This window comes from Sciurus carolinensis, chromosome 3 (genome assembly GCF_902686445.1).
Source record: "Sciurus carolinensis chromosome 3, mSciCar1.2, whole genome shotgun sequence".
NCBI classification, from domain to species: Eukaryota; Metazoa; Chordata; class Mammalia; order Rodentia; family Sciuridae; genus Sciurus; species Sciurus carolinensis.
In genome coordinates, this window is record NC_062215.1 from 65,822,529 (window position 1) to 65,847,072 (window position 24,544).

Genomic DNA, 24,544 nt, shown 5'->3' on the forward strand with positions numbered 1-24,544 from the left:
TTGTCTTTACTGTCTGTCAAGGCTACAATTACATAGCTCAATTTGTTAGCATAAAATAAATACTAACTATTATTTTTTCCCAATTCTTTTTTGAGTGAGCTTTCTCTTTTTCTTTTTTTAAAATTCAGGCTTTGCTGGTTCTTCATCAGTTAGATAGCATTGATTTGTGGAATCCTGATGCTCCTGTAGAAACATTTTGGGAGATTAGGTATATGTACTTTTAATTTTTAAGTGCAATTTCAACTTTTAATTTTGGAGTTTTCGTATTTAAATATTAACTATATAATTTTTAGTTTATTATAAAAATTTACTAATTTATGCCTCTAGAGTGCTTATGACTTTGTATTTTTATCTGACTTGAAATTATTAGAATATTTTTAAATTAAGAGCAATATTACAGCAATGCTCAAAATAAAATTTTTAAAAAGTGCTAAATTTTATCACCTAGGTGCAAGTACTCTTGCTTAATGTATTCTGTCCCATCTTTCTATTTAATTATAATTTTGTTTTTAATAGATTTTTTACAGTTATAAGCATACAGAGTTAACATTTTCTTGTTTTTTTTTAGTTTTTAAAATTATGATTTTTCATATATCTTCTATAATTCCCTTGCTTTTGATGAATGAATTAATAATGGACATCTGTTAAGTTATTTGGCAGTAGTTAAATTCTAAATTCTATGACATTGCTGTCCAATAAGAATACAGTGTAAATCACAGATATATTTAAAATTATCTAGTTATTACATTATAAAGTAAAAAGAAACATGTAAAGTTAATTTTAATATTTTATTTAACCTAGTATATATACATGCCTAGAATATTAAAATTTCAACATAAAATGAATGAGTTGTTAATGAGTTATTTTGTATTTTTGTTTTCACAAAGCCTTTAAAATGTGTTTCACACTTAAAACACATCTCAATTTAGACAAGCCATATTTAAAGTGCTCAGTAGGTACATATGGCTGACTGGTGGCTACTAAGTTGAACAGTATACTTCTAGAACAGAGATTAGCAAACGTTCTCTAAAGGACAGGATGGTAAATCTGTTAGGCTCTGTAGGTTATCCAGTCTGTCATAACTATTGATTTCTGCTTTTGGAACAAGAAAGCAGCCAAAGACAACATGTGAATGAATGGGTTGTGGCTGCATTCCACTAAAACTTTATTTAAAAAAGCAAAAGGTGGACTGGTTTTGGTCAGCAAGTGGTGGTTTGCATACTGCTGCTATACGGCACTGGGTTCATATGCAGTATCTGCTGTGCACATGATTTTTTTCTTCTTATGCCCACTTCAAGGATGGGATACATGGATAAAAGAGAGTCTGGGGAGTAGGGGACATATATAAGTACTTGCTTTTTAAGTATATTCCTTTGATTGTGGTGCTGCTAACGCTTGGATAAGTGTTTCTCTAAAACAAATCTTACAAGGGAAACTAAGCTTCTCTAAATTTGTATCCATTATGAGAGAATGCCATTCTTATATACTGGTTACATCTGTACTAAGTTATTTATGGATGATAATGGTAACAATGAACTTTATGTTACTACAGTTCACAAATGCTTTTTTACATCTGCAAGAAATTAACTAGCCATCAAATGCTTAGTAGCACAGAAATTCTCAAGTGGTTACGGGAAATTTTGATCTGCAGGAATAAATTTCTTCTTAAAAATAAGGTAAGGAAAATGACCTCTTTAAAATTGGAAGAATATTTAAAATCATAATGGAATGAATTAAGGGATTGTTAATTAACCAAATTAGGCTCCGTTTGAGTTCCCCACTCCCTTCTATAGGGTCCTTAAGAGAAATGTATGTGCAGAAGACAATGACTGACAAATGAACATTTTAAAAAGTTATGCTGAGGCTTTGACCTTAAAACTATAATGTTGATGAATTTGAGGTGACTTAAGTAGGCCTGGGGCAGGCCTAGGTAGAGTGGAGGTTGATATGACCTAAGCAGGCTGAGGAGTATATTCTTTCTTTACTCTCAAGGCCATATATATAAGAATTGGTTCTCATGGCTATAATAGTTCAGGGAATGTTACTTATCAAGAATCTGAAGGGAAGTCAGGTGTGGTGCGCAGGTCTATACTTGGAGTGTTGAGGCAGGAGGATCACAAATTTAAGGCCAGTGTGGACAATTTAGCAAGACCGTATTTCAAAATAAAATAAAAAATAAAGGGCTGGGAATGTAGCTCAGTGGCAAAGTGCTTTCCTAGCATGTGCAAAGCCCTGAGTTTAATTCCTAGTACCAGAGAGGTGGGGGGAGTTAATGAGAAGAGGTCCTTAATCTAGATTAATTTATATTCTCTCCATAAAAATCTCATCTTTTAAAAAGATTAGGAGTTGTCTTCCTTAGATTGGAGTAAAATTTTTTTGATCGTGAACTGTTGAAACATGGTGAGATTGTGGGGAATAGGAGAGAGCCTTGCATTTCATTTAACATAGTTTCTATAATTCATCAATAATTCTATTCTGGTATAGTTTTAAGAGTACATAATGGGTTTTTATATAGTCCTAGAAGCCATGAGAATTCATTAGTATATTGAACTCATAAGCTTTTCACTACCATGAATCTTTTAAAATTTTTTGTTTAAAAATGTGCTAAACGGGGTGCCTGTAATCCCAGTGACTCAGGAGGCTGAGGCAGGAGGATCCTGAGTTCACACCCAGCTTCAGCACTTAGCAATGCCCTAAGCACTTCAGGAAGATCCTATCTCTAATAAAAATACAAAAAAGGGCTGGGAATGTAGCTTGGTGGTTAGTGCCCCTGAGTCCAATCCCTGGTACCCTCCACCCAAAAGAAAAAAAGTGCTAATGGTGAGGTGAGTTTATTCACATTTACTTTGTTTGTGTGTTGACATAGTGGAGCTTGAGATTATCCCAAAAAATGAGGAAAGAGATTAGACTTCAAAGTTTTGTGCCCTTGCCTATGGTATATCTAAAGTACAGACATTAATTAATCTAGTAATCAATCTATAGTACTGTCATCAGTGAAATCACTCCTGTGATGTAGTTGATAATAGATTCTTATCTCAAATAGTTCCAGTTCTCTTGACATGGCACCTGATAAAATTTTATGATAGAAAAGCTTCATCATTTTTAATTGACCAAGATTGTATTATAGATTTCTTTGTAGGTTTATGTTTGTTGATATTTCACTTGTGTCCATGTTAGACTTAATTTACATTCATAGAATCTACTCTATCTGGTGATTTGGGGAGTATAAAACTGAGATTAGTTTCAAAGACATTGAGCAAACATTACTTGTCCTAAGACCCTAATGAATGTTTCTCCAGGTGAGGCGTAGGGATTAAGAGGAGAGATTTTGTAGGATGGTCTTAAACAGGAAGACAACTCATAATAAGTATTTATTCCTTTTGTCAGTGCTATGATAGAGCTTATTTATTTCTTTTTTTTCTAGCAGGCAGATAGAAGTTCCTGTCACTTTCTCTTCCTTTATGGAGTAGGATGTGATGTTCCTGGTAGTGGAAATACCACTCAAATGTCCTTGGATCATGAAGAATTGCTACGCACCTGTACTCCTGGAGCATCTCTGCGGAAGGGAAAAGGAAACTCCTCCATGGTAAGCAGCTTCTTTTGTAATTTTCCTGTATCATCATTTGTGTTCTTTTATTCTATAAAAACTTTGTTAAATTTCATCTAGGTAGTTGAGCATAGTAGTTAAAAACTGCTTAGATTCTTGTATCACTACTCTTTGTAGAACTTTGGGCCATTTAATGTATATATGCCTTACTTTCTCAGCTTTAAAATGGGGATAATAACAATTCTTTTTCCAAAGTTAGTGTGAGGATCAGATTATGTGAAGTAGCACTTGATTATTTGCCACTGTAGCTGATAACTATAATTATTATAATCCTCCACCCAATAAGAAAGATCATTAGTACCTAGAAGTTTAAAAGTTATATCAGTGAACAAAGATTGGAATTTCCTGGAATTGGAACCAAAATATTTTATTTAATGTTATGGATGAATCTTCCCAAGAGTTTTGCTGGTATATCTAATTTCTCTTAAATATAAATCATTGTGCAAGTGAAAATAATCAAATTATAATAGAATTTCTTTTCCAGATGGAGACTTTTTGTATCCTTAATTTTTTTTTTTTTTTTTTATTTATTTATTTTTTTTACGTTTACATAGGGTAATGATGTTTATTATATTTTTCCCCTCCCCCCCACCCCTCCCACCCCTCCCACCCCTCCCACCCCTCTTTTCCCTCTACACAGTCCTTCTTTCCTTCATTCTTACTGCTCTCCTTAGCCTAACTCTAAACCTAACCCTAAACCTAATGCTAGCCCCTCCCACCCCCCATTATATGTCCTCATTCGCTTATCAGCGAGATCATTTGTCCTTTAGTTTTTTGAGATTGGCTTATCTCACTTAGCATGATATTCTCCAATTTCGACCATTTGCCTACAAATGCCATAATTTTATCATTCTTCATTGCGGAGTAATATTCCATTGTATAAATATGCCACAGTTTCTTTATCCATTCATCAACTGAAGGGCATCTAGGTTGGTTCCACAATCTGGCTATGGTGAATTGAGCAGCAATGAACATTGATGTGGCTGTATCTCTGTAGTATGCTGATTTTAAGTCCTTTGGGTATAGGCCAAGGAGTGGGATAGCTGGGTCAAATGGTGTTTCCATTCCAAGCTTTCTGAGGAATCTCCACACTGCTTTCCAGAGTGGTTGCACTAATTTGCAACCCCACCAGCAATGTATGAGTGTTCCTTTTTCACCACATCCTCGCCAACACCTATTGTTGCTTGTATTCTTGATAATCGCCATTCTAATTGGGGTGAGATGAAATCTTAGGGTGGTTTTGATTTGCATTTCCCTTATTACTAGGGATGTTGAACATTTTTTCATATATCTGGTGATTACTTGTACATCTTCTTCTGTGAAGTGTCTGTTCATTTCCTTAGCCCATTTGTTGATTGGATTATTTGTATTCTTCGTGTAGAGTTTTTTGAGTTCTTTATAGATTCTGGAAATTAGCGCTCTATCTGAGGTATGGTTGGCAAAGATATTCTCCCACTCTGTAGGCTCTCTCTTCACATTTCTGATAGTTTCCTTTGCTGAGAGAAAGCTTTTTAGTTTGAATCTATCCCAGTTGTTTATTCTTGCTTTTATTTCTTGTGCTATGGGAGTCCTGTTAAGGAAATCTGATCCTGAGCCAACAAGTTGAAGATTTGGACCTACTTTTTCTTCTATAAGATGCAGGGTCTCTGGTCTGATTCCGAGGTCCTTGATCCATTTTGAGTTGAGTTTTGTGTAGGGTGAGAGATAGGGGTTTAGTTTCATTCTATTGCATATAGTTTTCCAGTTTTCCCAGCACCATTTGTTGAAGAGGCTATCTTTTCTCCATTGCATATTGTTGGAACCTTTGTCTAGTATGAGAAAATTGTATTTATTTGGGTTTGTGTCCATGTCCTCTATTCTGTACCATTGATCTACCTGTCTATTTTGGTACCAATACCATGCCGTTTTTGTTACTCTTGCTTTGTAGTAGAGTTGAAGATCTGGTATTGCAATACCCCCTGCTTCGCTCTTGCTACTGAGGATTGCTTTAGCTATTCTAGGTTTTTTATTCTTCCAGATGAATTTCATAATTGCTTGCTCTATTTCTGCGAGGTACATCATTGGGATTTTAATTGGAATTGCATTGAATCTGTATCCTTAATTTTTAGTATAGGCTTCTGTTGAGGGAAAAAAACAACTAAACAGAATGGTATTTACTCTTTTGTGCATCACCTGTTAGATTTATTTTTATTTTATAAATGACTTTCTCCATTTCATATTTGGAATACATGATTTAGAATCTAGTGTATTTTCTACTAAAATAGTTAGCTCTTTTTTGTGTCCTTATTTCAGTCAGTGCTACAATGTATTTATTTCTCACCTCTAGGAACTAAGTAGAAATTCCTGTTATTTCCTCTTCCTTTGTAATTTATACTTGACCGGCAAGTGCATTACATTTTTCTTGTGAATATTTATGTCATGATGGTTTACTTGTGTCTGCTAGACTTTATTTATATTTCTGAAGTCTAGAATGGGATAGGACCTATTTGATTCAAAATTTGACAGATTATTGTATCACATTAGTTCAAATAATCTCAATTTAGAATAAGAAGTATTTTTAAAAAATCAGGATTAAGGAGAATAGCTCTTGGGAGTTTTATATGCTGATGTGTAGTTCATAGTTTATTGCATTTATTGTTGAGTTTTATAAATAGATTACCTAAGTTGCAAATATGTCTCCTACTCCTGACTCTCAGGATAGTGCAGCAGGATGCAGTGGAACCCCACCAATATGCCGACAAGCCCAGACCAAACTAGAAGTGGCCCTGTACATGTTTCTGTGGAGTCCTGACACTGAAGCTGTTCTGGTTGCCATGTCCTGTTTCCGCCACCTCTGTGAGGAAGCGGATATCCGGTGTGGAGTGGATGAAGTATCAGTGCACAACTTCTTGCCCAACTATAATACATTCATGGAGTTTGCTTCTGTCAGCAATATGATGTCAACAGGTAAACATATACGTTTTTACTCAGTCTTCTTTGAATTGCTTTACATCTGATTGTGTTAAGAATGTAAGGGTATTTTATATTATACTTTGCAAGTTTACAGGGCTCATTTAGATATCTTAGTTGAAATTCTTTCTGAACAAGGTAGGATGAAATCAGTAACCTTTGAAATAAATTGTTAGTCTCAATGAATTTTTAATATACTATACATTTGTTAAATAATTGACAGTTTAGATTTTTGCCAGTTATAGATTATATTATTTTTTCTGCCTACATTGTATACAGTGAGGTTTAAAGCAAATAAGCATGTATTTCAAGTAAAGCATAGGTGAGGGAATGACCTTTTAATGCTGTGGGCATTGTAGAGTTCAAGATAAATACCTTCCCTGTGAGATGGGTGAAAGGTAGTTTTCAGCTTCATCAAATTTGAAGCATTCATTCCATTCCTCCTCTTGATTTTTTGGGATAAACTTGTCAAGTTTCCCACTGGCTAGCAGGGCTCTGAGTGCAATAACTTGATGTGCTATTGTCTTTATTTAGGAAGAGCAGCACTTCAGAAAAGAGTAATGGCATTGCTAAGGCGCATTGAACATCCTACTGCAGGAAACACTGAGGTATGCCCTTAGCAACAGAGATATCCCTTCCAGGCCCTCACCTTCAATTTTAGAGACCTCCTGTTGTGGGTGTGTTCACAAATAACTTTTGAAGCAAATCTGAGATATGTGCATATTACAAATGGGGTACTATACTTGTAATATGTGTATATTTGAAGTTTGAAACCTGGCAGTTACCGGTGGATTTTTAGCTTTTGACTTAAAGTTGCTTTCAAGTGATAATTGGTTTCATTTTAGGCTTGGGAAGATACACATGCAAAATGGGAACAAGCTACAAAACTAATCCTCAACTATCCAAAAGCAAAAATGGAAGATGGTCAGGTGAGTTTATAAAATCAATTTGTGTCTGTTAATTAATTTGCTGAACATATGTTCTTCAGTTCAGTATCTTTTGTGAGTCACTCAGAGTATAATAAATTTATAGTTGTCTTAAGACTAGTTGTGGTTCATCTAGATCTGCACTATCTAGTATGGGATAAATAGCCACTAGCTGCTCATGGCTGTTTAAATTAAAAATGAAATACAGTTAAATTCATTTCCTCATTCATACAGTAGACACACTTCAAGTACTGCTTAGCCAAGTGTAGTAGTTATTTACTGTGGTGTACAGTAGAGATATAAAACGTTTTCATCATTTCAGAAATATTGGATGCACCGTTAAGAGACGACATAGGGTAGAGACCATTCCTTTACCATCTTTTTTGCTCTTTCTTCCTTCATCAAGTTATCTCATAGAATTTTCAGGAAAAGGGTAACAGAGGAAAATAAATTAAAATCGAAACAATTCATTTTGCTATTTTGTTAGGTATTCTGATTAAGGGATCCAATGGATAGATTAAATGAAATCTAAAACTTTAGACCTTTTTTCATCAGTTATTATTAATTATTTTATTATCTATTACCCCAGAAATTAATAATTGTTATTTGTGTATATTTGATTTATATCATCCATATTGCTTTCATTATTAGGTGTTTGAAAGTGTAATTGGTATTTACGTATATTTGACTTATATAACTCATGTTGTTCTCTGTATTAGATGTTTTTCTACCATGTGTAATTAGAATAAGAGAAAAGTTTTGTTTTTGTGAAGTCAGATTATATACCTAATATCATTATTTTGCTTTAGCATGAAAACCTTTCTTTGGGGTAATGTTTAATTGATATATAATTGACATATCATACAATTCACAAATTTAAAGTGTCCAATTTAGTGACTTTTTATTGTATTCACAGAGTTGTGTTAAAATCATGCAATTTTAGAATATTTCCATCATCTCAAAGAAAAAAAAAAAAAAAAACCTATGCCCTTTAGCGATATCTGCCTCTCACCCCCTGCTTGTTTGCCTTTCTGTCCCTGCCTCTCCAGCCCTAGACAACCACTAATCTGCTTTCTGTCTCTGTAGATTTTCTTCTTTGGGACATTTTCTATAAATGGAATAATAGACTATGTGGGCTTTTGTGACTGGCTTATTTCACTTAGCATAATGTTTTCAAGGTTCATCCACATAAAGGTTTTAAAAAGAAATTTGATATTCTGGATTGATTTGTTAGTCTAGCTGTGACAAAAATACATCAGCGGTTCTTTGGAAATGTATATATATGGTAATTTCAACTTATGCTTTTTAAAATGTAAAAAAAAAATGTGCTTTTTGTACTGGGAGAAATAATTAAGAGTAATTTGTCAAGTTTTAGTCATTCTAGTTGAATTCATGCTTTCCACAAAAATTTTGTGTTTAGGCTGCTGAGAGCCTTCATAAGACCATTGTTAAGAGACGAATGTCCCATGTGAGTGGAGGAGGATCCATAGATTTGTCTGATACAGACTCTCTACAGGAATGGATCAACATGACTGGCTTCCTTTGTGCTCTTGGGGGAGTGTGTTTGCAGCAGAGAAGCAATTCTGGCCTGGCAACGTATAGCCCACCCATGGGTCCAGTCAGTGAACGTAAAGGTTCCATGATTTCAGTGTTGTCTTCAGAGGGAAATGCAGATACACCTGTCAGCAAATTTATGGATCGACTGCTGTCTTTAATGGTGTGTAATCATGAGAAAGTGGGACTTCAGATACGGACCAATGTTAAAGATCTAGTGGGTCTGGAATTGAGTCCTGCTCTTTATCCAATGCTATTTAACAAATTGAAGAATACCATCAGCAAGTTTTTTGACTCCCAAGGACAGGTAAAGTATTTTCTGCTTTATTTTTCACCCTTTGTGTGACTAGAGTGACTTGTTTAAAATAACAAAGGCTTTTTCTTTCCTATTATTTATATAAGGTGCTGACCTGAATATTCACTCACAGTTTTAAAAAATAGGCAAAAAAAAAAAAGTCAGGTGCCGTGGTATACTCCTGTAATCCCAAAAATTTGGGAGGCTGATGTGGGGAAATCATAAGTTAGGGGACAGTGTGGGCAACTTGGTGAAATTCTGTCTCAAAATAAAAAACAAATTTTTTTTTTTTTTTTAAGGCTGGGATGTAGCCCAGTAGTAGAGCACCATGGGGTTTGATCCCCAGTACTCCTCAAATAAGTAAATAAATTAAATAAATGAATAAAAATTTGAAAAAAGTTACAAAAAGGGGAGTCATTTAACATAGGGGTCTGTTCCAGTAGAGGTTTGAGTGTGTATATCTGTGTATTTATCTGAGTATATAACTATCTATTATTTCTGTATGTATATGATATTTAAATCAGTTTCATCTCTTTATGGTCTATTTTCTGTGCATTGACAGAAAATTACTAATGTATTTTGTTTTTTGTATAGGTTTTATTGACTGACACCAATACTCAATTTGTAGAGCAAACCATAGCTATTATGAAGAACTTACTAGATAATCATACTGAAGGTAGCTCTGAACATCTGGGGCAAGCTAGCATTGAAACAATGATGTTAAATCTAGTCAGGTAAGCATTCTTCTACTTCTACTTTAAGAGGTAAGAGAAACTCCTTATGCATCAATACTGATACTTATTGATGAAATAATTTGCCATCCTTTCCTTTATTGTACCCCAAGTTGGGTGTACTGATAATATAACCAGAAATTGTGTGTGTTCTCACCTAAATGAAATAAAAATGTCAGTCATATTTAAAGTTACATTTAATCACTTTGTTAGAGATTAAGCCATTTAAAATACATCTTGTATGTATCTGATAATTTTTAAAATGTTTCTCTGCCGAAATAGATACGTACGTGTGCTTGGGAATATGGTCCATGCAATTCAAATAAAAACGAAACTTTGTCAGTTAGTTGAAGTAATGATGGCAAGGAGAGATGACCTCTCATTTTGTCAAGAGATGAAATTTAGGTGAGTACTGAAAAGAGCAAACCCAGGGTCTTGAAAGTACTATATTAAATGGAGTAAAGAAAAAAAGTAGGTATTTGATTATCTGGGGGAAAGGGGAAATGGAAAAGGAGCAATTTACTTTTATTTTTCCTTGAATAACTTTCCAGACTTTCCAAAGCTTTGTGCCTGTGGAAATTCTTCCCTTTTCTAAGATTGTGCTCTATTTGCACTAAGAATTTGATTCTGTTTCTAAACTGTTACCATAGCAAAAGGCCATCACAGAACACCAATATCCAAATTGCATGTGTTTATGCCTTTCTGGTTTTTTATGTGACAGCAATACTTGTTTTATAAAGTTGTCAGGTCACCTGGGTTATTTGACTGTTTGCACTATTAAAAAGTCTTATGTGTAAAGGTGTGTATGTGATTTTAAAAAAATTGTTATTCTCCTTTTCTTCACCATTCTATAGGAATAAGATGGTAGAATATCTGACAGACTGGGTTATGGGAACATCAAACCAAGCAGCAGATGATGATGTAAAATGTCTTACAAGGTACCAAAAAACAAAAGAGAGAGAGAGAGAGAGAGAGAGAGAGAGAGAGAGAGACTTAAGTATTTGCAGGTTTTACTCTAGGTGTTAAAGCTACTTTAGTATAGCTATCACACATATATTCATGTATATTTAAGGTTATTTTTAGATGTCAAGCTTTTGCATTTGAAATATATAATGATACTAATGTGTTTATTACTTTTTTTTTAGCTGAAAGACTTAGTAAAAGATGCTGTTTGAAAAATTAAGTGTTGTCAGTTTAGAAAGAATAGTTCAGTTATTGGAAAAGAGCATATATAATACTTTAGATTGTATTTTATGATTAGATAGGTAAAAGTATTATTTGAGAAACTTAATTGTGTTGGGTCTTTCTAAGAAGTAATTGCTTAGATGTGTTATTATAATAAATCTTTATTGACATATCAGAAATGATTAAAAATTATGAACTATATAAAACCATTAACATAGGTTTTTTTGCTCAGACCTGGTTTGCTAGTTCATACTTTGAATTGATTGGTTGGTTGGTTGATTATTATTATTATATATATATTTTTTGTGGTGCTGAAGCTCAAACCCAGAACTTGTGTGGTCTAAGCAAACATTCTACCACCTGGCTACATTTCCAGCCCAGTACTTTTGAAGTAAGGTAGTCATTAGCCAAGATTACTTTGCAAAAAGTTACTGTCACTTTCTTTCCAGTTTGAAATGTTTTTTTTTTTGCATTCTGGGGTCTGTATACTTATTCAAATTACTTAGGTTTTGCTAATAATTTGTTTAATGAAATAGTTCCTAAAGTTTGTTAGTTAGAGATTTATTTCAAGGAAAGGTAAAGTGGAAGAAACTGAAAGACTGATAGTGTCTAAATTATTTTTCTTCAGAGATTTGGACCAGGCAAGCATGGAAGCAGTGGTTTCACTCCTTGCTGGTCTTCCACTGCAGCCTGAAGAAGGAGATGGTGTGGAGCTGATGGAAGCCAAATCGCAGTTATTTCTTAAGTAAATTTCAACCACCAAGAACACAGAACAAAATCAAACAAAGCTCCCCTACCCCTATAATGAAAATAGTATAGACCAAGAAGCAAACGATTTTATTTAGAAAATAGACTGAATTGCCTAATTGGTTTTATGCCATTGCTGCTATCTCATAAAATATACACTATTTGTGAAGAAATATTCACAATGACAGGCCTGGGATAGGATGTTGTGGTTTTTAAAGAAAACAATGTGATTGGTAAAGTTTTACTTGGAATAAAACTCATTGTTTTAAGTCTTTTAAAATGACATTGTTGAGACTGTTTGGACCATTGGTTTTTAATGCCAAATATTAAAAGTGAGAAAACATTTCATGCTTATCTTATGAAATGTGTACTGAAGTTTGTCAAGATAAGATGATCCTCAACACAGCAACTTCATGAGGATCCACACTGTTTTGATCATCCTAAGACTGAAGAGATGCAGCTATCTAGGGCATTCATATGATACACATGTGATTATTTCAGAATGTCTAATTAGCTTTCTGGTTGAAATGACTTTCGCTATATAAGGGTCAGTTTTTGTACTTTTTAGGTACTTCACCTTATTTATGAACCTTTTAAACGACTGCAGTGAAGTTGAAGATGAAAATGCACCAACAGGTGGCAGGAAACGTGGTATGTCTCGGAGGCTGGCATCCCTAAGGCACTGTACAGTCCTCGCAATGTCAAATTTACTTAATGCTAATGTGGACAGTGGCCTCATGCATTCTATAGGTGAGATAAATAGAAAACTTCATGTAGAAATATAAAACTTTGAAGTGTTGACACTTAAGCAAAAAATTGCTTCCCCAAGGCCCTATTGTGTTGTTAAACTTGCATCTGTCTTTATCAGGTTTAGGTTATCACAAAGATCTCCAGACAAGAGCTACATTTATGGAGGTTCTAACAAAAATCCTTCAACAAGGAACAGAATTTGACACACTTGCAGAAACAGTGTTGGCAGATCGGTTTGAGAGACTTGTGGAGTTGGTCACAATGATGGGGGATCAGGGAGAACTCCCTATAGCTATGGCTCTGGCCAATGTGGTTCCTTGTTCTCAGTGGGTAAGTTTATTGAGCAAATGGGGAAGAAGAATGCTTGGCACATAGCAAATGCTTCAAAATGTATTTGTTCAATGAATGTTTATTGGACGAATTGGTAAAATTTAAGAGCTAGAAGAAAGGTTATATACTTAAGTGGTTTTCATCTGTGGGGAAATGATTGAAATTCCTGTTCCTTACATGTTCTATTTCCACCCCATGGAAAAATCCATTCTACCAAAAATGATTTCAGTTATAATAAATTCTCCCTAATAAGGTAATCCATCACTGCCTGTAGATATGTTTCTACTTGAAAGTTCTAGGAGCCAGGCATGGTGGCGCATGCCTGCAATCTTAACTACTCAGGAGGCTGAGGCAAGAGGATCAAAAATTCAAGGCCAGCCTGGAACACTTAGTGAAACCCTGTCTCAGAATAAAAGGAGCTGGGGATGTAGTTCTGTGGTAGAGCATTCCTGGATTCAATCCCCAGTAAAACCCATGTGCCTCCTGCCCCCACCCCCACCCCCAAATGGCTCTAGGATCATATTTCTTATAGATATAAATTCAATCTTTATCCTACAAAACTGTACTTGATCTGGGCCCTGCCTCATCTCTGCCTTCATCTTATCCCATTTTCCCTTTTGTTCATTAAACTTAAGCCACTCTAGCCACCTTTCTGATTCTCAAATGTGTTGTATTTGTTTCTGCCCTTAGAGAACTCTTGATGCCACTGCAGCTGTCTAAAATGCTTCTCCTCTGATTATTCTGGTTTGATTCTTATAAGAAAACTTAACATGAGGTCTACCCTTTAAACAAATTTTTAAGTGTACAGTATAATTCTATCAATAGGCAGAGTATTGCTTAGCAGTTTTCTAGAACTTAGTTATCTTGCATAACTGACTTTTAATACCCCTTGATGAGCAACAACTCCAAATTATTGAAAGCATCCTGAAGCCTAAAATTAGTTCATAAATCTTCAAATATTTTGGAAATGGATTCTGAATTATCATGTAACCACCTACCTGTAATTAACACTAAAAATACTCAGTATTTTCCTCCTGCTTTGGTACTAGGAATTGAACCCATGGCTTCGCACATGCTAGGCAAGTATTCTACCACTGAGCTACATCCCAGCCCCATAATGATCATCTTAAAAAAAAAAAAAAGAATTGGGCTTGGTGTGTAGCTCAGTGGTAGAACTCTTCTTGCCTAGCATATAGGAGGTCCTGAATTTGATCCCTTGTACCACAAAACAAAAAATAACTTTAAGAAGCTTTAATTTATTTTGTTTTCTTATAGTAAATAATTTCTAATAAGTTTTATATTAAATAACTTTGTTTTGTTTTGTTTTGTTTTGGTACTGGGGTTTGAACCCAGGGCCTTCTGCATAAAGGGTAAGTGCTTCACCATTGAGTTGCAGCCTCTGCCCTTAAAATGACTTTATTTTGCCAAGGAATTTTTTATTAGGCCAGATCTGTTAGAGCTGTTATCTAAAGGAGGACAAAATCTGAGATAACATTTATTTTATTTTTTTGTTGTTCTGTGAATTGAACCACAGGACCTTGTGCATGGTAGGCAAGTACTCTACTACTGAGCTATATCCATGACCCTTGTATCCACGGCCCTTGTTTTATTTTAGTTTTTGAGAGAAGATTTTGCTAAATTGTCCAGGCTGTCCTTGAATTTGCAATCCTCCTGCCTCAGTGAACCAAGTAGCTAGAATTTTGCCTCTGCTACCATGTTCAGCTACATTTTTTAAAAAATTAATTCTATTTTATAGATATATTTTTAACTTCAGTGGCTTAAAATTTTCCAAATTTTGAGGTGTGTAGGGATTTGAATTGAAAAAAAACTATTTAACATGTCTTGGCATGTTGGGGCATGCCTGTAATCCCGTCACTTAGGAGGGCTGAAGCAGGAGGATCACAAATTTACCTGTCTCAGTAATTGAGTGAGACCCTGCTTCAAAATAAAAAAAAATATAAAAAGGCCTGAGGATGTGGCTCAGTGGTAGAACACCCTTGGATTCCATTCCCAGTACAAAAAAACAAAAACAAACATTTAACACAGGAATTTTGGGCTGGAGGTGTGGCTCAGTGGTGAAGTACTCGCCTAGCATACACAAGGCCCCAGGTTCAATGCCCATGAGCAGCACCACCACAAAAACCCACAGTAATTTTTTAAAAAGCTTCTATTTTTTAACTAAACTCTCATACTTTTATTCAATAATGAAAGATAGAGTTTTATATTTTGTCAAATACATATTGTGTAACTGCAGGGAATAAAGCAGAATATTGGATTTTTATGATTCTTTGGCTTCTTGATTTTGGGGGTGAGTTCTGGAGACTGAACCCAGGGGTGCTTTGCCACTGAGCCACATTCCCAGTTCTTTTATTTTTAATTTTGAGATAGGGTCTTGCTAAGTTGCTGAGGCTGACCTCCAACTTGGAATCCTCCTGCCTCAACCTACCAATCTGCAGGGATTACAGGTGTGCTCCACCCCACCCTGTGGTTTCTAGATTATTTGTGGTTGGATTATTAAACTTTTTCCTTTATTCAAATATCAGGTATTGTTATCCTTGGACCAGCCAGGTTTAGAGGGGCTGTGGACCAATTATCCAGGTCTTTATTGTCATCATTTGATTATTGGGACTTTTTTTTATGGTTTATCTCTGTGCTCTCTAGATCTCCTCTCAGCCTGTGGTTACACAATTTAATATCAAATCATTTTACTTGAGTATACCAAAACTACCTTACTATGGGGAATCCCGAGTTATCATTTAATAATAGATGGAAATTTCAACCTTCGCCCCATCCCTCTAACTTTGTATGCAGTCTGGCTGACCTCTAATTTCTGAATGCCCAGCCTGGGTCCTTTTTGTCATGATTTCTTGAAAATCTGTAGTGTTTTTCTGCCTAGACATATTTCTGTGTTCATTGAGTTCACCTGATGGTATGAGGAGAGATCTCTTTTGGTCACCAAAGTCATTTCTGCTCAGTGATTTTCTAAGAAAAGAATCTGTGCAAATGCCTGTGCAAATCAAACTAAACTCTTTGCTGCCGTTTTCTATTTCATATCTTTCATTTTGTGATATAATTTGAGCAGAATCCTGGAGTCTTTCTGCCTCTTGGTAAAGCCTACATCTCTCTTATTTTTCACTGTTTAATCCTTAACTATTTATATGTCTGCAGTAACTGTTGTCTATCAAAACCAAATGTATCAGACAAATCCCAGAGGAAATATTAATCAGGCACCATTTACTTTCATCCAGCAAATTGTTATCAACTTTGGATTGGCCTTTTTGCCAATCTTTGGCTTCCTCCTTAAGAAAAAAGTAAAATTGTTCTGACACAATTTTGTTGTGTTTTTAGGATGAACTAGCTCGAGTTCTGGTTACCCTTTTTGATTCTCGGCATTTACTCTATCAACTACTCTGGAACATGTTTTCTAAGGAAGTAGAATTGGCAGACTCCATGCAGACTCTTTTCCGAGGCAATAGCTTGGCCAGTAAAATAATGACTTTCTGTTTCAAGGTTTGTATCCTTCATTTTTTGTGTGTATGTTAACGTTTGTCATATAGTAATTAATATAGAATGTGCAGATTAGATTTTTTTTTAATGCAAGTTAAATGGAGCTGGCGTAATAAATGTTTAATTGTGCATCTCCTTAGGTATATGGTGCTACCTACCTACAAAAACTCTTGGATCCTTTGTTGCGAATTGTTATCACATCCTCTGATTGGCAACATGTTAGCTTTGAAGTGGATCCTACCAGGTTTGTCTGCTCTCCATTTTTTCAGAACCACTGTATGAGGCAAGAACCTTATAATTTCTCCCCTTCAATCTTAAGATCAGTTTTTAATATTAGTTTTTATTACAAAACTAATATTAGTTTTTATTACATAAGCATTTTTATTTTAAAAAGTAAAACACTACAAATATTAAAGGAGTCTGACCACCATTTTCAGAGACTGTTACAGTTTTATTCTGTTCTTATGTCCTTTTTCCATATATTTACATACACATGTATGTAATTGTAGAAAGTATATATTATAATGTAAGTCCTTAATATTAAATGGTAATGTACATGGTTTTCAGCTTCATTTTTAAACTATATGTCTTAGATCTTTTAAGCCAGTATACGAAGATAAATTTTATTCATACATTGATGAATAATATTTCATAATTTATGTCATAACTTATTTGGGCATTACTATAGCCCTTTGACTCTGTGTGTGTGTGTGTGTGTGTGTGTGTGTGTGTTTTGCTGGGGTTTGAGCCCCAGAGTTTTGCACATACTAAGTAAGTGCTCTACCACTGAGCTGCATCCCCAGTCCTCATTTTAACTTTTGCAGTAACATCCTAACTATTGTTCAAGCATTGTCTTTTCATTTTCAGTAGAAATTAGTCTTTTAAACTAATTTGTTTTGTCACTTACTTTATTAGAAACCATTAATGGTTCCCTGTTAACAGCAAGATAAAGTACATACTCATTTGCTTTGTAATCTGGCTATAATCTACCTTTACTTTCTCACTCTTTCATATGTACTCTGTATTCTAGCTCTGAGGAAGTATGCACAGGTTACTTTTAAAGTGGTGTGGTATAGGGGATTCTTTGGGATTGGAGGTACTTGGATATCTTTCATCTCTGCCCAAGTTCAAAACCAAGAAGACATAGGGAAGAACAAAGGGAGGTACCCAGAAACTGGATATCAGCTTTATTTCTGATAAACATAATTGTAGAATGTGACTTTAGATCCTGTGGGCAAATAGGCTTGCTAACATTTCACCTTCAAGTAGATTCACCTACCTGTCCTATGCACACGTAGATAACTACAGGCTTCAGTCCTAGGGGCAAGCTTTTCACCACACAAGTGGAGAGTAAACCAGAACATATTTCTGCAGGCAGACATACCTAGAGAGATGAGAATGGCACTGAGCTGAGTATGCTAAACTTTTTTCCTAATTTTCCACCTACAATGAGGAATGACTTAGGGGAAGGAAAAGAAGCCAGTAGTAATGCCAGGGTATGGTTTGTGAAGCTTTGTTTGCCTGTCACTAGGTACCACCCAAAGTATGCATGAACAGAGAAATAATCCTTTTTCCATGCTGAACACCACATTGTAGGACTTGTGATGATTTGTTTTATTAGCTTATCTTCCCTCTAGATTACTGGCTTTTATACATTTTCTACATATTTTTATTCCTTTTTGTCCTTCCATGAGTGTACAGCTTGGTATTTAGCTTTATGGTTAACATTTTGTAAATATTTGTTGAGTGAGTGAAAAAGTATTTTTTTCCTCTTACTGGGGATTGAACCCAGGAACATTCTATCTTTGAGCTATTTTCTTAGCCCTTTTCTAAAATTTTTATTTTGAGACAGAGTCTTGCTAAGTTGCCTAGCTTGGTCTTGAATTTTTGATCATCCAGCCTGAACCTGTGAGCTGATTATAGGTGGGCGTCGCTATTCCTAGGTTAATAAATGAATTTTAACTGATTATCTTATGCTTGATTTTTCTAAGCTGCATGTTAACATTCATTGTCTGTCAGGATCAATCTGAAAAGCCAAGGTTATTCTTTTATTTTCAAGTTCAAAGTTTCTCAATGTTTGTTCTTCCTAAATAATTATTACTTAGCAACTTGTTATCAGCTGTATTTTTGTGTGTGCCTTTGCTGAAGTTTCAACTGTAGTATCTAATAAGACTCCAACACTAGCAGAGCATCATGGCATGATCCCGTAATCCCAGCTGCTCAGGAGGCTGAAGCAGAAGGATTGTAAATTTAAGACCGATTCTGGGCAAGTGATTGAAACGTTGTCTCCAAAAAAATTTTTAAAAAGGGCTAAGAATGGGCCTTGGATTCAGTCACCAGTAATAGAAAAATAAACCAAAACAACAGTAAAAACTTCCAGCACTAAATTAGAGAATTTGTTAAAATAGATTAAAAACTTAAAAGCAACAACTTTTTAAAGCTATCTTGTATTTTTTTAACATTAAGCAGTTTCACTTGTTTTTTTTTTTTCTAAGTACATAATGTTGTTAACTGTAGTCTGTAATGCTGTAGAATAGAACTCTAAAACTACGTATTTATCCTAACTGCAACTTTGTACCTTTGACCAGCATATTCCCATTCCTTTCCTCCGCCCCTCACTTCTACCATTCTGTTCTCTGCATCTGTGAGTTTTACCTTTTTAGGCTCCACATATAAATGAGATCATGCAATATTTGTCTTTCTCTGCCTGGCTTATTTCACTTAGCTTACTCCAGGCGTATCCATATTGCCTCCAAATGACATGATTTCCTTATTTTTTAAGACTGAATAGTATTCCACTCTGTGTGTATTGACATATATATTATACTTTAACCATTTCTCCATTGGTAATTCTATATCTTGGCTATATGAATAATTGTGCAATGAACGTGGGAGTGTAGATATCTCTTCATTATACTTGATTTAATTTCTTTGGATCTAGACCTAGAAGTGAGATTGCTAAGTCATATGGTAATTTTGTATTTAATTTTTTAAGGAACCTCCATACTATTTTCCATATGACTGTTCTCATTTACATTCTCACCAACAGTGTACATTGGTTCCCTTTTTATCCTTTCAGCACTTATTTTCTTTCATTTTTGGGGGCGGGGTAGGGATTAAACTTAGGGGCACTCCACCACTAACTATATCCCCAGCCCTTTTTATTTTTTATTTTGATATAGGGTTTTGCTAAGTTGCCAAGGCTTTTTTTTTAAACTTGCATTCCTCCTATCTCAGCTTCCTGAGTTGCTGGGATTAAAGCCATGGGCCATGAGCTGGCTTTTTCCATCTTTTTTGATCATAGCTATTTCTAAGAGGTGTGAGGTAATAGTTCATTGTGGTTTTAATTTGCATTTTCCTGATGACTAATGATGCTTTGAGTTTTTTCCTTAAATTTGTTGGTCATTCGTATTTTGTCTGTGTATTTGTTTTGGTACTGGGAATTGAACCCAGGAGTGCTTTACTGCTGAGCTACATCCCCAGCCCTTTTTATTTTTATTTTTTGAGGCAGAGTCTCACTAAATAACTGAGGTTGACCTCAAACTTACCATCCTCCTGCTTTAACTCCCTGAGTCTATGGGATTACAGACCTGTGCCACCACAGTTGGCTGCACATATTATTTTAAGAAAAGTCTCTTTAGGATCTTCACCCAGTTTTTAGTGACATGTTTTTTTTCCTAGTGATTGTTTAGTTTCTTATTTATTTTGGAAATTAACTCCTTATCAGATGTGTGGTTTGTAAATATATTCTCCCTTCCATAGGTTGTTCTTTTATTCTGTTGATTGTTTCCTTTTCTGTGTGCAGAAGTGTTTTAGTTTAATGCATTCCCATTTGTTGATTTTAGTTTTTGTTGTCTGTGCTTTTGGATTCATATCTAAAACATTGCCCACTGGTGTCAAGAAACGTTTTCTATTGGGCAGAGTGGTACATACCAGTGACCCAGGAGGCTTATGCAGGAGGAGAGCAACTTCAGGGGCAGCCTCAGCAACTTATCGAGGTCCTAAACAACTTAGTGAGACCCGGTCTCACAATAAAATATAAAAGAGCTGGCAATGTGACTCAGTGGTTAAGTGGTCCTGGGTTCAATCCCTGGTACAAAAAAAAAAAAAGAAAAAGAAAAAGAAAAAGAAATGTTTTCTTATGCTTTTTGTCTAGTGATTTTATAAAAGTTTTAGTTCGTAAGTTTAAGTGTTTAATCCATTTTGAGTAGATTTTTGTGTACAGTATGAAATAAAGGTCTGATTTCATTGTTTTCCCAACTCCATTATTAAAGAGACTATCCTTCCCCAGTTTTGTATTCTTGGTGATAATGAATTAACTGCCTATACTAAATATTGTGGTAGAGATAAGAACACTAGATGGCAAACTTAATATACTCAGGTTTGCTTGAAATCAAACTGAGGTTCACCCTGACATGTAAAGAACTTGAAATTTCATAAGCACTTATGTTCATGAGAAAAAAGTTCCAAAACTAAAAGCCAGCAACTCTTTTTAGATTCATCAGAGGATTGCAGTTATAAGACAGTCACTCCCAAAACTAGTGGAATAGATGACTGTGGAGTATTATAGCTTTCCAGGAGAAGAAGCTGCTGGAGCCAGTAACTGGTGGGAGCCTTTAGATCATAATTGATGAATTGCTGGGGACTAAGTTTGGACTAGTCTGAGAGTTAAAACTTCTGAGGGCCCAGTCTTAGAGGAACCCTGACACCTTTGTTAATCTTACCTCCAAAAATCTTACTGGGTTTTCATGATGAAGATGGGAAAACATCTTTGTGCTTTGAGGAGGGGAAGGTGAGAAGTAATAATTTTGAATTATGCTCATAGGTTTCTATTATCCTTAACAAAGATCTGCACTGAAAACTACTTTATTCAAGCCTTATCTGATCTAGTGCTGATCTAGGCTTGGGCCTTCCTGCTTAAAGTAAGGAGAAAGGGGGGAAAAAAAAACTGAGAAACGATTCTGAACGTCTCGGCTCAAGGACTTTGGCTCAGTAAAACAATGGAGATATAATCAACTTGTAGAATATTTCCCTTCCCCAATATCTGATCACAGGGTTCCAATATATTAACAGTAAATTATAACAGAGAGCTATAACACAGAGACTCCATATAAGATGTTTTCAGGAAAACCCAAAGACAATAAAGGAGACCAAAGCAAGGACACTAGAGGAAATGGACACCTGTAACCACAGCAAACATTAAACAAGACCTACCTCCAACTGATTAAAATAAAACCTCACACTAAAGGCCTATTTATCTCAGTTGCTAATGTCACAGGAGTGTGGAGAGCTGATGCTCCAAACCTCAATTCTTATGTTCCCATGAAACAATGTTTAAAGTCAGACACGAAAAGCCATGCAAGTGATCTTTATTGTAAGTGAAAATAAAGTAAGGCTCAAGAGAGAATGGTGGAATGGGGCTGTGGCTCAGTCGTAGAGTGCTTGCCTAGTATGTGGGAGGCATTGGGTTCGTTCCTCAGCACCACATAAAATAAAGGTCCATAAAATAAAATAAAGGTCCATCGACAACTTAAAAAAATATTAAAAAACAAAAGAGAGAATTGTCTCTGAGCAGAGAACAACAAAGAGAACAGTGCCATCTCCAAATTTAATGCTGTTTTATGGTCGACTTGAAAACTGGAGTCCACCTTCTGCACTCTTTGCCAATCAGGTGTTAAACTCCTCTTTCACCTCCCTGGAGTAGTGGTGTTTTTGACCCTACTTGATACTATTTGATTGTCATGGTGACCTGGTCATTCTCTCTAGATGGGCTTCATCTACAAGTCAGTTCTATGTTAATGTGGGTACTGGGGTCAGCAGCTGGTTAGAATTTGTATTAGTGCACCTGTGTTACTGAAGAAACCTCCCTTCTGAAATATATGGAGACACCTATGGCCATAGTTCCTAGCTGTACCCTGACCCCAGTGGACCCTGTCAAGAGTTAGTCCCATTAATCCTTTTTTCTTGATGCATTTCCCCAATTAGCCCCCCCCCCCCCATTAGCTCCTTTAATTTTTATTTGCTTATTGCAAGGTCTATGTACTGATGCTTTCTACAGGTTATCTGCTGTAAGCTCTTTACTCATTTGCGTTGGCAGTAACTTAAAGAAAACTTTAAAAGTAACTAAAAGTAAACCTGTGACCTTGCTATTGCATTCCACTACTGATTGCTGACTACTACCTAACACTGTTACTCAATATATCATACCTGACTCTCAACAATAAATTATAAAGCATGCTAAATGCAAGAAAAATCAGTCTGAAGAGACAAAGCAAGCATCAGATCCAAATTCAGGTGGGGCAGAGACTTTGGAATTGTCATATTGAAGATTTTAAAGAACTTTAGTTAATATCATAAGGCTCATTAAGAAAAAAAAAAGACAACATGTAAGAACAGATGGGTAATGTAAGCAGAGAGATAGAAACCTAAAGAAGGAATCAAAATAAAATGCTGAAAATAAAAAGCAGTTGACAGAGAGGAAGATACCTTTGATGGGCTTGTCAGTGAACTGGACACAGCTGAGGACAGAAACAGTGAACCTGAAGATATAGCAATAGAAACTTCCCAAACTGAAACACAAGGAAAAAAAGAACTAAATGAAAATGAAAATACATCTTTCCACAATTTATAGGACATAGTAAAATCAGTGCTAAGAAACTTAGAGCGTTAAATGTATATTAGAAAAGAAGAAAGATCTGAAATCAGTAATCTAAACCCTGCATAAACCTAAAACAGGGAGAAGGAAAAGAATTAAAAAAAAAAATAAAGCAGAAATCAGGGAAATTGACAACAGGAAAACATAGAAAAATAAAAGCTGGTTCTTTGAAAACCGAACTGTGGGGAAAGTTTTATCCATATGAACACTTAAAAATCTTCATTATAGATTGGAAATAGTGGAATGGCCAACAAATTACCATTGGCAAGTGTGAGCAAGAGGGCACTGTGACTTTGTAACAGGGTTCTGTCTGATATAGCTAGAAGGTGTTGTGTTAAAGGAACATCTAAAATGGACTGTAGTACCCCTGCTGTGAGGCTGACTCAGGAAAATCTTGGCACAGAGTAGGTAAGAGTTTTTAAGGTTTCTAGGAATCTCTTTGCATCTTGTTAAAGAAATTGTTAATCTTTTTATTCATGCCCCCAAATCCCAGGTCTTCCCTAAGATTTGAATTATTCTTATAGCTTCTTATTTCACTCTGCTTATTACCAGTCTCTTTTTGGTTATTTACATATTCCAAGTCCAGTGTTTTTCTTTAGCAGCCCAACAGCCACCATCCATAATAGATATTATGTCTTTCTCCACTTTGCTATTTTGTCTTTTCTATCTGTAAAGCAAATAATAGGAAACTTTTTTCTCTCTATTATACTCAACCCTCAACCTAGTGTCCAGAAGTGCAGTAGACATCCCCCACCCCAGGTAATTCTCCAGCCCATAACAGGTGGATATCCTATGATTCAATTCAATTTTGACACTATCTACCTGGAGATAGTGTTAGATCCTGTAGGTTAAGGGCTCAGTCCCATAAGATTACCTGCATTTCAGGTGGCAGTCAGAAGCTCCAGGTTGTAACTGGTACTTTGGACTAATGGATATTAATTGGGGTTCCCATAACCCTCTTTTCTGATTATAGAAGAATTAATTTACTAGAATGGCATATAGAACTCCTGGAAATACTTTATTTACATTTACTTATTTATTATAAAGGATATTATACAGGATACAAATAAACAGCCAGATTGAAAAAAAAAAATGTATTAGAGTAAGAGGGGTGTAGAGTAGGAGGGAGAGGTGTAGTTTCCATGCTGACTTCAGGTGTACCATGTGGAACCTCTATGTGTTCAGTAGCCTGGAAGTTCTTCAAATTTTGGGGGGTTTTATGGAGGCTTCACTATATAGGCATGATTGACTGAATCATTGGCCATTGGTGTTAAGCTCAGCCTTCAGGTCCTTTCCCCTCCCCAGATG

The 24,544-nt window shown here is 35.4% G+C and overlaps 1 protein-coding gene across 7 annotated transcripts in view; it reads left to right on the plus strand.

Annotated features, from left to right (window-relative positions):
* The window catches only part of Nf1 (neurofibromin 1), a 249,968-nt gene that overhangs the window by 98,710 nt on the left and 126,714 nt on the right, over positions 1 to 24,544 (plus strand). For all 7 annotated transcript variants that reach the window (XM_047544275.1, XM_047544273.1, XM_047544271.1 and 4 more), the window contains exons 15-29: positions 129 to 208; positions 1,553 to 1,676; positions 3,425 to 3,586; positions 6,304 to 6,553; positions 7,091 to 7,164; positions 7,402 to 7,485; positions 8,903 to 9,343; positions 9,926 to 10,065; positions 10,345 to 10,467; positions 10,917 to 11,000; positions 11,876 to 11,992; positions 12,563 to 12,744; positions 12,863 to 13,074; positions 16,423 to 16,584; positions 16,722 to 16,825. In XM_047544275.1, the coding sequence (XP_047400231.1) occupies positions 129 to 208; positions 1,553 to 1,676; positions 3,425 to 3,586; positions 6,304 to 6,553; positions 7,091 to 7,164; positions 7,402 to 7,485; positions 8,903 to 9,343; positions 9,926 to 10,065; positions 10,345 to 10,467; positions 10,917 to 11,000; positions 11,876 to 11,992; positions 12,563 to 12,744; positions 12,863 to 13,074; positions 16,423 to 16,584; positions 16,722 to 16,825 (2,339 nt within the window). The remainder of the gene's footprint in view (positions 1 to 128; positions 209 to 1,552; positions 1,677 to 3,424; positions 3,587 to 6,303; positions 6,554 to 7,090; positions 7,165 to 7,401; positions 7,486 to 8,902; positions 9,344 to 9,925; positions 10,066 to 10,344; positions 10,468 to 10,916; positions 11,001 to 11,875; positions 11,993 to 12,562; positions 12,745 to 12,862; positions 13,075 to 16,422; positions 16,585 to 16,721; positions 16,826 to 24,544) is intronic.